The sequence below is a fragment of the Nematostella vectensis genome, chromosome 13 (genome assembly GCF_932526225.1).
Source record: "Nematostella vectensis chromosome 13, jaNemVect1.1, whole genome shotgun sequence".
NCBI lineage: Eukaryota > Metazoa > Cnidaria > Anthozoa > Actiniaria > Edwardsiidae > Nematostella > Nematostella vectensis.
Window position 1 is genome coordinate 6,691,330 of NC_064046.1, and position 15,309 is coordinate 6,706,638.

General features: G+C 39.6%; 2 protein-coding genes across 3 annotated transcripts in view; both read left to right on the forward strand.

Annotated features, from left to right (window-relative positions):
• LOC5501758 (pachytene checkpoint protein 2 homolog) overlaps window positions 1–15,309 on the forward strand; it is a 57,807-nt gene that overhangs the window by 11,946 nt on the left and 30,552 nt on the right. The window contains exons 7-8 of one of the 2 annotated variants that reach the window (XM_048720589.1): window positions 2,281–2,351; window positions 2,567–4,795. In XM_048720589.1, the coding sequence (XP_048576546.1) occupies window positions 2,281–2,351; window positions 2,567–3,169 (674 nt within the window). In that variant the 3' untranslated portion in view covers window positions 3,170–4,795. Of the gene's footprint in view, window positions 1–2,280; window positions 2,352–2,566; window positions 4,796–6,701; window positions 6,775–8,810; window positions 8,875–15,309 lie in introns of those variants that run through there. The other variant, XM_001622969.3, reaches the window with a different exon arrangement.
• LOC125558965 lies at window positions 10,980–14,186 on the forward strand. The gene is made up of 2 exons (XM_048720588.1): window positions 10,980–11,308; window positions 11,684–14,186. Exons 1-2 carry the CDS (start codon window positions 11,243–11,245, stop codon window positions 14,090–14,092), a joined length of 2,475 nt encoding a protein of 824 aa, XP_048576545.1. The 5' UTR covers window positions 10,980–11,242; the 3' UTR covers window positions 14,093–14,186.

Here is a 15,309-nt window from a genome sequence, read left to right on the forward strand (position 1 = left end):
AGTGATCCCGAGGAATTACACCTTTTTGTAAAAAGGCAAAACAAACATAAGGCAAAGAAGATGTTCCAGTAAGTATGTATGTCACTCATTTTGTTGCACACATTGAAGCTGTGCATTTGGGTTTTTCTGCAGTAATGCAGGCTTGAAGAAAAAGCTTTGAGTTCAACCTTCACTTAGAGGCTAACTTATTAAAATTATTTTGTACCTAGTTTTTACTATTGAATTGCTCTTTTTGCACCATCCTTTTTGTGTAACTATTAAGAGCGAATATTTGCGGCCGGGTTGTAAACACTGGTACATGAAAGAAAAAAAATCTAAACGAGACCCCTGCCGATTAATACCCTAATGTGAGTTAGTAATTGTGATATAGTTTGTTTTTTGAAAAAGTAATGTAAACGGATGAAATTAAGAAAAGTTTGTATGAGGTCTGCAGAGGCATGAAAATTGGCTATTTTGGTCTGGCAAAGGCGCCTCTAACGAAAGCGCAACTGCGGATTTCTACAAATCAATACCAGAAATGCAATTTCTGATTGTTAATTTATATCAGGGTTGTAAAAATTCCGGCTGAACTAGCTTTTTAAGCTTGCTCGGAGACAATAAAAATGATAGTAATTTTCAAGGAGCGTTTTGGTACAATTTTTCAACAATATATTATTCCATGTGGTATAAAATCAATTCGTTCCAAGATTCTCATATGTAAAAAAGAAATAATGTACTTGATTCTGGGCATGATATTTTATGGGCAATAGTTTTGTTACTTGTTTCCCGAGACGCTTTCAATTTTGGTATTTGCGACTAAAAATAGCACCAACTCAAATCAACTCATTGCTAGTTACGCTACAGATGGAATGACAACAACTCAAATAAATATAGTTATTCATTTACTCGATATACCTTATACCTAGATTACATCTGAAACGACTTAAAGAGAGAATATCCGTCCTTAACGGACGGCTCGTTTCGGCGTTTGACATGTCGCTTGATCAGTTGATTTATTTGCGTCGCCAGAATCTTCATTACATTTGTGCCATATTCGTTTGTTTTTTTTTTTGTCAAATTATTTCAGTTGGGAGCTGAATTTTCTTCAATCAAATCCATAGAATTCGATTAGAGACAAAACGCGATAAAGGAGGCCAGTTTTAATGACACCCCCTCGCAGCTGCTCGTGTCGGAGTCACACAACGCTCTGAAATACACAACTATTCGAGTCACGCACGTGATATAGAAACATAACAGCAAAGTATCTTTTGATGAGTCATGTCAAAAATTACTCATAAGTAAGTGAACATGAATAAAACATAATCAAATTATAATTAAGATGACGATGTCTTATAAATGCATCCCAACCCCTTTCTACCCGACACTGCCCCAAAAAAGAGGTTGCAAAGGCTCGTCCCAGACCACCCAGACCGGTAACAGTTTCAGAAATAATATTATATTCCGAGAGCTTGTGAACAAAATGGAGCTCAGATGCACATTCCAAAAGCTTGTTGGTGGTCGCTTTGGGGCTGATCCGAGAGATCGCAACGCAACCCCTGACATCATGTTCCCGCAGTGTTGACGAGCATTTGCGCGCTTACGCCTTTGGCGAATTAGAAACCGAGGTGGAGCTTATCTTGGCTGTAATTTTTGCGACTCCAAAAAATATTCAGGAGATGGATGTATGCCCGTGCCACCGGTCAACTCTCGGAATTGGGTGGCGTCGAGGCTCACATAAATGCCGTGTACCAGCTCCTCTCGCTGCACATAATATGACGCGCGGGAAATTGCCCTCTGGAGATCGCGATGTGAGCAAAAGCATTTCGAAGGAAATCGTACGCGTGACTGGAAGATTTGTTCCAGTGGGTTCTGGTGAGTGAGTGTTTATATATGTATCAGTTTTTCACTTGTACTCTTCAGGGACTAACATTTTGGTATCTCACGAGTCGATAACACCAAAACTCACTCAAAAGTTGGAGCAAGCTAAAATAGCTAGAAAAATCAATTTGAAGAAGCAAAGCATAGCTAAAACAGACAGCGACATCAAAAAAGTAATAGAGTAACAAATCTGGTCCTGAAAAATTATCGAGCAAGGGAAGAAAGAGTTGTCTTCCCGTAGGATAGCACCCCCCCCCCTCCCCACCCGAAGAGGCCAGCCAATGTAAGTACTGGGAAATTATGGTTGAGGGGTCCCCCCTGGAGACGCCCAGCCAATGTAACCACTGGAAAATTATGGTTGAGGGGATCCAATTTATTCATTTGAAATATCAATTTTTTACGCTATTTATGTTTGTCTTTTAGCTATATGCAGAAGTTGTAGAGGTGACCTGATACTTAAAGAAATTGCGAGCGACGAGGAAGTCGAGCGACCGGTAGGTTATCTCGTATGTGTATTTAAAAAAAGGTAAACGGAAAATTTGGGGGTTAGCATAACAAAAAAGTTGTTTTCGGCTATTTTGTTTAAAGGGGGTATTCCTGGAAAATTCCTTCAGAGTGGAAGTATGGAATCACACAATAAATAGAACTGTATTTTGTTGTATGTAAAGGAAACTAACTAAAGTGGTAATGCACTGTTCTCATTTTCTAGATAACACAGAGACTGCATCAGCCTTTAGCCTTCAGTACACCTGCACTGTCTCAGAGTGGACTAGGCAACCCAGAGACACCAGATGTAAGCCTTTACAAGACTTGTGAAACCCCACAGAAGCCTCTGGATAAGATGAATGAATTCTTACACTCACGTGATCTAAGCCCAACTTGTTTGCAATGCGCTACGCCATGGGAAGCCGCAAGCGATAGAACGAAGAGATACTACGAAATAAAGGCCAAAGAGGGGATGGCTGCTATCATTGAACAGCTCGTTCCGAACGATCCAGGTTCGCTGTGGAACTTTGTGTCACCATCAATGGAAAAACGGTATGGCAACCCCAGAGACACTGATACTATAGATGACACCCTCATGGGTAACCTAGCCAAGTGCTACAACGCTGCTAGTGGATGGGAGGTACGGCGTCAAGTACTCTCCATAATGGCTGACAAGCTGAGCCTCAAGCAGCTTAGAAGCTGGATACCTGACCTTTCCCAGCGATGCTTCGCGGAAGCAAGACGGCACTCTATATCTATGGAAGGGGTCAACCAGTCCAATCTCTCTATCCCAGAAGGCGAACCGTCATATCAACCGACAAAGTAGAACATTTTGTAGGATATATTTTGAGCCGACATATCATCCAGGATTTACCCTTTGTTGAAAAATGCATAAAGTTGTCAACAAATGAACAGATCAAGGTTCCTAATGTCATCCGGATGATCATCCCCGAAAGAATAGTTCAGCAGTACCATGCCTACTGCAAAGAATCTGGGTTTCCCGCTCTGAGTCGCAGCGTCCTGCTCCAAGTTCTCAACGTTTGTTCCGCATCAACACGAAAGTCTCTTCAAGGCTTGGACTACATCAGCTTGAGTGGCTCGGAGGCGTTTGATGATCTCCACAACGTGGCTGAGAGACTACATTAGATGACAGTGGAATGGGCCTTCATTGGGCAAAGCACCAACAGGAGAGGCTGAAGACAGCTAAACGCTATCTTAAAACCGACTATAATTGTTTGTTTGTCTGTTTGTTTGAATGCTTGCTTGCTTGATTGATTGTATATTTTTTTATTGATTGATTGTATATTAATTGATTGACTGACTGACTGACTGATTGGTACAAGAAGTTGATTTCTGTTCAACATTATTCTTCAAGGTTCATGTATCCCAGGAGTCTGTGGTTGCTGACCATTGCAGAAAGTTCGCCCTTAGTGATCCTTGTGACCCTGACTTCAAGTCTGTGTGCGACCACTATCATCATGGAATCTGGGAGCGATGTGACCAACTGCGCGATGTTATCTTTGAAATTGAAAACAGCGTTGGGATTGTATCTCTAGGAGACGACGCAGATGAAATCGTTTTCAAAGTGAACCAAGCCAAGGCAAACATCTTAGCATGGAAAGCCCACATGCTGAGATCGATAAATCAGTATGAAGCACGTCTCCAAGTTTTGGAAAATCTCGATGAAAGATCAGTGCTGCTGGAACAAGACTGGGCCATGAAGTATTTACCTAGAAAGTACAGGGAAAGCCAAATTGACTGGTTTGCGAAAAAGGGCATTCCATGGCACATAACAGTTGCAACAAGAAGAAGAGAAGACGGTTCTCTGGAGCTTCTGACATTAGCTCACGTCTTCAGGTCATGTACTCAAGACAGCTACGCAGTCTTAGCCATTATGTCGGATATTCTATCGCAGCTGAAGGAGGTGATGCCTGAGCTACAGTCTGTTTTCTATCGCCAGGATATTGCAGGCTGCTATCACTGCGGTGGCACGATTGCATATGCCAAAGTACTGGGTGATGCTCATGGAGTGTCTGTAAGACGCCTTGATTTCTCGGACCCTCAAGGGGGAAAGGGCTTTTGTGACAGGAAAGCTGCGACTATAAAATCACATATGCACATTCACCATAATTCGGGACATGATATAGAAAACGCCGAGCAAATGAACGAGGCAATGCTATCATCTGGAGGGGTACTGGTACCTCGCTGTGTGTTTCGGGGCCGCCGTCCTATGAAAAGGTGCCTGCTGTGAAAATAGACGGTGTGCGGCAAATTTCCAATGTCAAGTATGAGGAAGGTGGAATTCGCACAGGAAGGGCTTTTGGTATTGGTCGAGGGAAAGTCTTTCCTATGAGAAACTTGGTTCTGTCACAAGAATTGCCTAAGCTTCCAGCTGATGCAGAACACCACCGCCAGGTTTTTAGGGCTGTCGCTCGGGACCAACCAACAGCAAGAAAAAAAGGAACATCTCGGATTAATGCTAATGGTGAAGAGCATGAAGGGCGAACCAATGACGCACTCTTCACCTGCCCAGAAGAAGGCTGTGTCCGCGTGTTTATGTGGCACTCTTCATTATAGCGCCATCTAGATTGCGATCGCCATCAGCGCCGGCCAGAAAAGTAAACACTCATTGATAAGGCCGCCATTATCTATTCCGAGAAACTGGGCTCAGCAGCGGAGAGTGTCCCTGCTTTTCGAGAAGATGCCTTGTGTGACGTGCCGATTACCGGTGAAAGACATCCACAGGTGTCTATGGGTTGGGCTTTGAAGACAGCATCTTAACGAGCAAGTTTAACGTCAAAGCAAACCGCACATCTGACCGATCAGTTCGTCCTTGGAGATAAGACAGAAATTAAACTTGATCCCTCAGTGGTAGCCAAAGCGATGTTCTCTGCCAGGGATCTCAATGGAAATAAATTGTTCAATGGTGAAGAGTATCTGACCCAAATTGCAGGTTATTTCTCACGTCTATCATCAAAAAAGACCCTGCGAGCCGACACCCAAGAATGCGAAATTGACAAAGAGTTGGAAAAGTACGATGTAGCTGGTAATGAAGTCGAGAACGCCGTCAGCAAGGAGGAATTGATGGACCGACTGACCAGCCTAGTGGAGCAAGAGTTTGCACTGAAGCACCCAATTGTCTGCAACGTATACAACATTTGTGAAATGGCCTCTAAGTCCAAGCTTTCAAACTTGCAATGCTTCGGAATATATGTGAACAATTGGAGGTCGACATATCCGACATAAAAAAACGACGGCTGAAAAAGCCCTACATCGAAAGGCTTCGCCTGTTATGTAGCACCTGTAGCTGCCAGAAATGATAGAAATTACACTTCCGTGATTTAGGGCGATCAAACAGAAAGGCGCAGTTGCTTTGTAAAGACCCTTTTGGAATGTCAGTTATTGTATTTTTAGGGAGTGAGACTTTTAGGAGTACGAACAGTATAGTGATTTTTTAGGTCAGTGATTACTTATACTATACAGTGAGGCATTGGATAAAACAATGTAAAACATACTTTGACCAATTGAAAATTGTGACGAAGGATGGCGATGATTCACGCCAAAGTATATTAGAAATACCAGAGGTAAGAGGGAGTCACTTCGTTCCAACTTCTAGGCTTCCAAATCGAGAAATAACAACAGCACAAGTTCAGTTAAGACTAATACTTTTATTTTACGCTGTTTTCACAATTTAGCAAGTTTATCGATGACGCTTATACGAACCCATATAAACACTGTAAAACTACTGCATATCCCCATCAAAACAGTAGATAGATTGTACTTAAAATGAACTTGGGCCGCCTGTGGTCTTAAAGATTAGCTTCCTTGTCGTGATTAAAAATGAAAATTTGCTAAAAATTGGCTGTTTTTTAATGGTTTCTGTAGCAGACAAATTGTCCCCTCTTTGACGTCCCCTCTGTGACATCAACACCTATTCAAAAATGATTCCCCCACAAATACACAAGTTGGCAAAACCTAATATCTCTATACAGTTTTACAGTTGATTGGTTGATCTGGTGCTGTCATATTCTTTATTCCTTTGCTGCATTCACAGGGAATGGGGTTGAAAAATTAGTCTCAGGGTTTTTGTGATTTTTCTGGTCCCCTCTATGACGCTTGAAAAAAATGTTCTAATCTAATATCTAATGAGAGAAAAATCTGCTACTATCTATCGTACAATACTTAGAGGCTGACTTATCTGTACACATGCTTTACCCATTTTGTTGATACCCACAAAAATATATATAATTGATTTTTTTCTTCTAAATTGTCCCCTCTGTGACATTCCAAATACCATGGAATTACCCCTATATACAGTATGGTAACGCTTATAAACTGTTTGAACATTTGATTGACAGGTCCTCCAGGAACTGGCAAAACGTCTTTGTGCAAGGCTCTCGCACAGAAGCTTTGTGTGCGTCTGTCTGACAGGTACAGTATACCAATTATTATGTACAAGTATTTTGTGCTGTTATAATCAGTCAAACTGGAACCTAGTCTACTCTCACTATCACAGACTCCCTTAAAGAATGTTAATCAATCATGTCAAACTGACAAAAATGCGCATTTTCTAGAATAGCGAGCGCTATGGATAAAAAGAATTTACACATCTCTACGTGGGTTCCTACTACATAAAAGTCATCATTATTAAGACCCCGCGGGTAGATAGACTTAAGCCGATAAGCCCACTGGTCTTCCCTTTCCCTAAGCTGAGCCTCTAGAGTTACACTTCTCTATAAGTTGTACCATAACATTATTAAGACCTAAATGATTGTCGCAATGAAAATTTTGATAGATAAGGTCATCCTTAACTCTTTCACTAACCGGTAAACTAGGGTGGTTATTTAACCTAATTTTATGATTATTAAAACGCTTCTTAAAACTATTTTTAGTAGACCCTACGTATTGCTTGCTACACAAAGAGCAAGTAATTAGTTAAACAACAAAATCTGAGTTACAGTCCAAGTCAAAATTAATGACATATTTCTTATTAGTAACTGCACTGCGAAACTCCCGCCCTGTCTTAAGAAAGTTACACACCCTACACCTTTTACCGCCACACTTACCACAACCTCTAACCTGAGTACTATCCTCTTTAAGAGAGGAGTGCACCAACATATCCTTTAAACTCCTAGGTTTCCTATAAGCCACCATAGGTACCTTACCAATAGCACCCCTACATTTACTAGAAGATTCTAGAACTGGCTGTAAATTACGAAGAATACCAGGTAAATTAGGTAAAGCTGGATGAAAAGTGACTACAAAAGGTACACGATCATTCTTACCTTTACGCCTGTCTTTTAATGTGTCGTCCCTAGGAATACGTCTAACTCGGTCAACTTCCCTCCCCACAAACCTGCTGTCATAACCCCTATCAACTAAATAACCTTGTAACTCTAATACCCTCTTTTCGAAAGAAGAGTCTTCCGAACATATCCTACGAATACGTAGTGCCTGCCCAAAAGGAATGCCTTTCTTACAAGCAGACGGATGACAGGACGTATGAAAAATTTTTTGATGCTTATCAGTAGGCTTACTATACAGATCTGTAGAGATAAACCCATCCCTAAGAGTAAGTGAAACATCCAAAAAATTTACCTGACTAGTAGACCACTCAAAAGTAAATTTTATAGTTCTATGTATAGAGTTCATGTGAGCCATAAACTCTCTCAGAGCGTCCTCACCTTCAGTCCAGATCATGAAAATGTCATCGATATACCTACGCCATGAATAAGGCTTAACTGGAGAAGAGTCTATGATTTCCTTTTCCACTTTAGCCATAAAAAGATTAGCATATGATGGTGCCATTCTAGTACCTATAGCCGTACCTAATACCTGTAAATAATGCTTCTTATTAAATACTAAGTTACTACTCTCCAGGACAATGCGAGCTAAGTCCACAAGGTCCTTAGTAGGAATATAATTACCTGTTAACTTACCACGTTTGTCCAAAGCGGCTTTAAGAGCCTCCAACCCCACATCATGGGGTATGTGGGGGTAAAGCCAAACCACATCTGCTGTGACTAAGATAGCCCCCTGAGGTAAAGTTCCCATATCTCTCACTATATTAAGAAAATGTTTAGTATCCTTAATATGGGATGGTATAGATGGTATAGATGGCCAACTGCTATACTACTGTCGTGTGATGGAATTCATTTTATGGAGACTATGTTTTTAACAACGTTTAGTAGTATAGTAGTTGGCGGTTCCAGCTCACTTTCACGAAAGTGAGCTCGAACCAAGCCAACTGCTATATTACTGTCGTGTGATGGAATTCATTTTATGGAGACTGTATGTTTTTAATGTTATGGAAACTATATGATGGAATTCATTTTATGGAGACTATATGTTTTTTAATTTTATGGAAACTATATGATGGAATTCATTTTATGGAGACTGTATGTTTTTAATGTTATGGAAACTATATGATGGAATTCATTTTATGGAGACTATATGTTTGCTTTCAGATATAGTTATGGTCAGTTGATCGAGATAAACAGCCATAGCCTATTCTCAAAATGGTTTTCTGAGGTAAGTTTTACCTGAAATCTTGCTGTAAGGAAGTGTTCCCATATAATTTTCAAAAATAAAAAATCTTTAGAAGGCCTCATAGTATTAGCCAATAAAGTCTAACAATATACTTCAGAGCCCTCAAAATAAAGTAACCTCATATAAGACTCCTAAAGTAAGGGGGAGGAGTGGAAAGGAAGAAGGAGCCTTTTTCTCCTTTTTGGTGTAGGTAATGGTATCACCTGGATATGTAACAATCAACGGGATATGTAACAACAACCGGATTTGTAACAACAATCAACCAGATATGTAACAACAGCCGGATTTGTAACAAAAATCAACTGGTCAACCGGATTTGTAACAAAAATCACCCGGATTTGTAACAACGTTTAGTAGTATAGTAGTTGGCGGTTCCAGCTCACTTTCACGAAAGCGAGCTCGAACCAAGCCAACTGCTATACTACTGTCGTTTGATGGAATTCATTTTATGGAGACTGTATGTTTTTAATGTTATGGAAACTATATGATGGAATTCATTTTATGTAGACTGTATGTTTTTAATGTTATGGAAACTATATGATGGAATTCATTTTATGGAGACTATATGTTTTTTAATTTTATGGAAACTATATGATGGAATTCATTTCTTGGAAAATTTATGTTTTTCATTTTATGGAAACTATATGTTTTTTCAATGTGTTGGTAGCCAGACTTTCGCACCCTAAGAGGCGAAGCCTCACTCCAAAAACAGAGTCACGGCGTCGACGACACCTCAGGATGCGAGGCTATTTCGCCTCGTAGGGTGTGAAAGTCTTGGTCACCGCTCCATGGCACCATACGTTGGCACTAAATAATGATCACCGCGCAGAATTCATTTCTTGGAAACTATATATTTTTTATTTTATGGAAACTATATGATGGAACTCATTTCTTGCGAATTATATATGTTTTCGATGATTGAGTTGTTATGTTCTCGACTGTCTTTTTGCTCCCGTCACTGTACTCAATTGATGTGAGTAGTGCGTTCTTTGTGCTTCTTACGCCTGATGTGTCGTAGTCTCGGTTGATACCGCTGTTGATGCCGTCTAGTCCGTGGAGTTCGGAGTCGGGATCATCGTGGTTGTAGAGTGGCCTTCTTACAGTAGGTCAGAATGAGACAAGCCTTTAGGATCCTTGTACGTTGTCAAGCCGTACTCTAGGAACGGAATTACTTTCGGTGCGTTTGGACTATTGGGAGTCGTACTCAAGTGAGTCGTGCTCTCATTCGCTTGGTTTGTAGTCGGAGTCGCTTTTATCACTGTCTGAAAAATCTGACAATTCAGACTCGGTCTCCTTGTATATGGTCTCTAGGTCGTTGGTTGGCTTTTCCTCTGGTTTATAGTCTGTCGTCTTATTGCTCATATGCTTTCGGTAAGTAAGTTGATTTTAAGTAGTTTGTGTATATTAAAAATACACTGTAAAGACTTCCAATTCGGTGTATAACCCTTTTCGAAAACATATCGTTTATATTTACTCAACTAACCTTATCACCTATTTTAAATTGAGATTTGTGTTTTGATGTTTCTATATCACCGTATAAATTGAATACAATACAATACAATACAATACTGGTACGAGATCGCGACAGTTTGGGCTTTTTGATTCTAACCGTATAAATTGAAATATACTAAACCTTCATTCTTCTTTTTGCAAGCTTCTTCAGGCGTCGTCTTAATGCTCGAGTGTTTGGTGTTGTTGTACTGCTTTAGAATCTTAGGTAGCATTTGTAAATATTGTGTGCTACCTTGAACAGTAAACTGTCTCCACATTTTAGTTTTAACTGTTCTATTCCATCGTTCAAAAACACTACTCTTTTCTTCGTTTTCAGTTGAATACATTTTTATGCCATTTTTCTCCAACAGGTCTTTCAGTGTTTGTTATAGAATTCTTTACCTTATCGACCCATAGATACTCTGGTTTTCTTCCTTCCTTGAATATTGTTTTGAATGCTTCAGCTACAGTCCCACCTTTTTTATCTTTTAGAGGTATGATCCAATAATATTTACTAAATACGTCTAAAACCATGAGTAGATAACGGAACCCTTTATTCCTTTTGCTAAACTGTTGCATCTCAACTAAATCCAGGGTTCCCACAGTCAGGGAAAAGTCAGTGAAATTCGATTTTTTTTCAAGGTCAGGGAATTGTCAGGGAATTATGATTTAAGTCAGGGAAATTTGATAATTCTCAAAAAGTCAGGGAAAAGTCAGGGAATAATTCTTATTTTTCAAAAATCATTATTATGAATTGTGTTGGCGATAATCAAGCAACCTCACTGTTAATTAAAAGTTTCAAAAATCGCAATACATCAGTATAAACGAATTATCCTATGTGGTTTTCCTGTGGAGGAAAATGAAGTGGAGGACTGGGTCTGAATTATGTCGGCCATCTTGTTGCAGTATTGGAAAGCACGTGGAGGTAGGGCTGGAATTAAGTATTTTAGCTATTTTAAGGGCATTATTTCATAACCTTAGCAGTGATAGAGTGGGGGGATGCATAATGTAACAATTTATTGATCATTTAATGACAAAATCGGTAAACTAACGACATTTAATTCAATATATTTTTGTATGCAGCGAATTTTTTCGTAACTGTTCAGTCTTAGTCTTAAGCTTTAAAAATTATTTTTGTTTATCCTGATTTGCATTTTGAAAAAGAGGAAACCACGCCTGAACTTAGTTAGATATACATTTTTTTTGTCCATTCTCATTGCATTTAATTGCAGCATGACTTTATACAAAATTATTTACAGTCGTAACACTTATTTTTTATAACTTTTGTATTGGTTTGTAGATGAGTAAGCGAACTGTATTTAATAATCTATGGCTTCAAGACCCACTATTTCCTTGGGTTGCACAAGCTCAGGAATCAACTAAAGCAAGGTGTAAAATGTGCTCTGTTACATTTGAGCTTGGAAATATGGGAAAACAAGCACTGATAAGTCATGCTAAAGGCAAAAAACATCTTAGGAGAGTTGCTCCATCGACACAACAAGTTTCTTTGAACTCTTTTGTCACTGTGCAAAAGCAAGAATCCGAACAAAATTCTTCAGCAGCAGAAAGGACAATGACTGTACCACCTCCTCCCGTCGATCTTTCTCAAGTTGCCAGTTCATCTGATTCATCTAAAGGCACAATTAAAAAGTATGTTACCAAAGATGAAACTCTAAAAGCAGAGGTGCTGTGGGCTATAAAAGTCCTCATGTCTCACTATTCCTGTAATAGTAGTGCAGGCACTGACAAGCTATTTTCCAATATGTTTCCAGACAGTGTAATTGCCAAACAGTTCCAATGTGGAGCAACAAAGTGTTCATACTTGATTTGTTTTGGCATTGCCCCATTTTTTCATGATGAATTAATGAAAAGACTTCAAGAGCAAGGAACAATGTATGTTATCTCATTTGATGAATCGCTGAATAAAGTGATCCAGAAAGAACAGATGGATTTGATTGTGCGCTTTTGGGATGTTCAGAAGAATAAAGTTGTATCAAGATACATTGATTCCCAGTTTCTTGGTCACACAAGAGCTGCAGATTTACTTCAAAGTTTCAAGCTAGGTCTACAAAAGCTGAATCCTGCAAACCTTGTGCAGGTATCGATGGATGGTCCTAATGTTAACTGGAAATTTCTTGAAGACCTGTTAGAAGATAGAGAACAAACTGATCCAGATCTTCCAAAGCTCATTAATATTGGTGCCTGTGGGTTACATGTGGTACATGGGGCTTTTAAATATGGAGCTACAGCCACAGGCTGGCGTCTTGATAAACTTCTGAGGTCTCTCTGGTACACTTTTTCAGACTCACCAGCAAAAAGAGAAGATTATGAAGCCATTTCTGGAAGTTCCATGTGGCCACTACGATTTTGTGGAACAAGGTGGCTGGAAGATTTGCCAGTGGCAGAACGAGCAGTGGCTATCTGGCCAAATATCAAGAAATATGTTGACGAGGTGTCAAAGCTACCAAAGAGCAAAATTCCTACAAGCCAATCTTTCAAAAATCTACAGGCATTTGTACAAGATCCACTCATTGTTGCCAAACTTGAGTTCTTTATTAGTATCGCACGCATTCTTGGGCCTTTTTTGAAGAAATTCCAAACCGATCAGCCCATGGTCCCCTTTCTTACACAAGATGTACAAACCATACTTGAAGCAATCCTTTCCAAGTTTGTTAAGAAGTCTGTGCTTCAAGAGGCAACAACATGTGCTAAGCTTGCTAACATTGATGTTAGCAAGTCTGACAATCTTCTACCACCAAGGAAGGTAGATGTAGGTTTTGCTGCGAAGATGTCAGTGCATAAGATGGAAAGTACTAAGCAAGCCACACCTCTACAAATCCTGGAATTCCAGAATAATTGCCTTGAATTTCTGAAACAATTATCTAGCAAGGTAATGGACAGATCTCCTCTAAAGTACAAGATGGCTAGGAATCTGGTGTCTTTAAATCCTATTTACATGGCATCAAACCCTGAAGCAGCAACAACCAGATTCTCCAATGTCCTTCAGCAACTGATATCGCATAAAATGAAATCTACCCATTGTTGTGATATTGCTCTACAGCAGTACAAGGCATTCCTTGCTGATGTGGAGAGATACAGTAAGGAGGACTTCAAGTCCTACCAGTCATCAGACAAAGCACTTGATGTCTTCCTAGCAGAGTACTTTCACCAGAAACCACAGTATGCAGACCTTTGGCAAACAGTAAAGATGCTGCTTATCTTGTCCCATGGTCAATCCTGTGTTGAAAGAGGATTCTCTGATAACAAGGATATCGTGAGCAACAATATGCACCAAGACACGCTTGTTGGATTTCGCAGAGCTCACAGTGGTGTCAAAAGTCTGGAATGTCCAATTGAAGATTCTATCACAACTGAGCTGCTTACATCTTGTAAATATGCTAGTAACAGATACAGACAATCTTTAGCAGAGAAGAAATCAATTGAGGCAAAAACCCATAAAGAAAGCTTGAAAAGAAAAGTCGAAGAAGACATCAAGCAAGCAAAAAAGAAAAAACAAAAGCTTGAAACTACAGCTACTGCTCTTCTGAAAGAAGCCGATGACCTTGCTACTAATGCAGAAATGAAGGGAGACTTTAGCATTCTTGCAAAGTCGAACGCCTTGCGGGTAAAATCAAAAGAAAAGAGGAAGGAAATAGAGAAGGAAGAACAAAATATTGATCTTCTACAGAAGAAGCTGAAATCCTTTTGAAAAGACGTTAAGTCAAAATCTCACAATCTTGAGACACTATTGCTTTGTTGCTGTTATTGAAATTATAGATTATTCATTAAAAGTATTCATAAGACATACTGCATGGTCATTGAAAAATGGGTTATGGTCAGGGAAAAGTCAGGGAAAAGTCAGGGAATTTTACTTTTTCAGATTAGTGGGAACCCTGAAATCAGAACACCATATCTTATTTATATAATTAACTATAATATGCCGTCGGGTGAATTTCTTGATGTGTAATTCATCAGTTTTTCTTGCCAGTTTTCTTCACGCGACGGCTTTTTTTGTTTTTTCGCTTTTTAACACCGAGACCGAGTTTTGGTTTTGTAATGATAAGGAAACGTGCGGTTTGTATAACCCATAAATGTAATAACAGTCACCCATAAATGTTATAACAACCATAAATGTAATAACACATCGCCGATAAATGTAATAAACAGTCAACCATAAATGTAAGAACACGTCGCCCATAAATGTTATAAACCACGTTAACCATAAATCTATTAACATAAATATTATAACTTATAATTTCGACTCATAGAAACAACATTAGACAACCAAACTTGGCAGATGTCATGTTGGTGTCAAGGGGGGTGCAACGATATGTCAACTGAGCATAAAGTTATCGATGACGTCACGAAAACGGCAATACTCATATCTCGTTATAGAAACATCATCATAAGGCAGTCTAACTTGGTAGTCATGTAGTTATCAAGGGTGGTGCAACGATATGTCAACTGAGCATCATTACGTCATCAATGACGTCACTAAATGTCATAAGGCAGTCTAACTTGGCAGATGTCATTTAGGTGTCAAGGGGGGTGCAAGGATATGTCAACTGAGCATGACAAGGCGGTCTAACTTGGCCGAAGTCATGTAGGTGTCAAGGGGGGTGCAAAGATATGTCACCTGGGCATGACGTCATCGATGACGTCACTAAAAACGGCAATATTCATATCTCATTATGGAAAATCATAAAGCGGTCTATCTTGGCAGATGCCATGTAGGTGTCAAGGGGGTGCAACGATATGTCAACTCAGCATGACGTCAACGATGACGTCATTGAAAACGGCAATATCTTATCTTATCATAGAATCATCAAACATCCATATATTTTGAAATACCATATTCCAACCCCTCTCCCCTGTCATTACTACATATAAGTAACTCTCTTGAACCATGCTCATGAATAAGTAAAA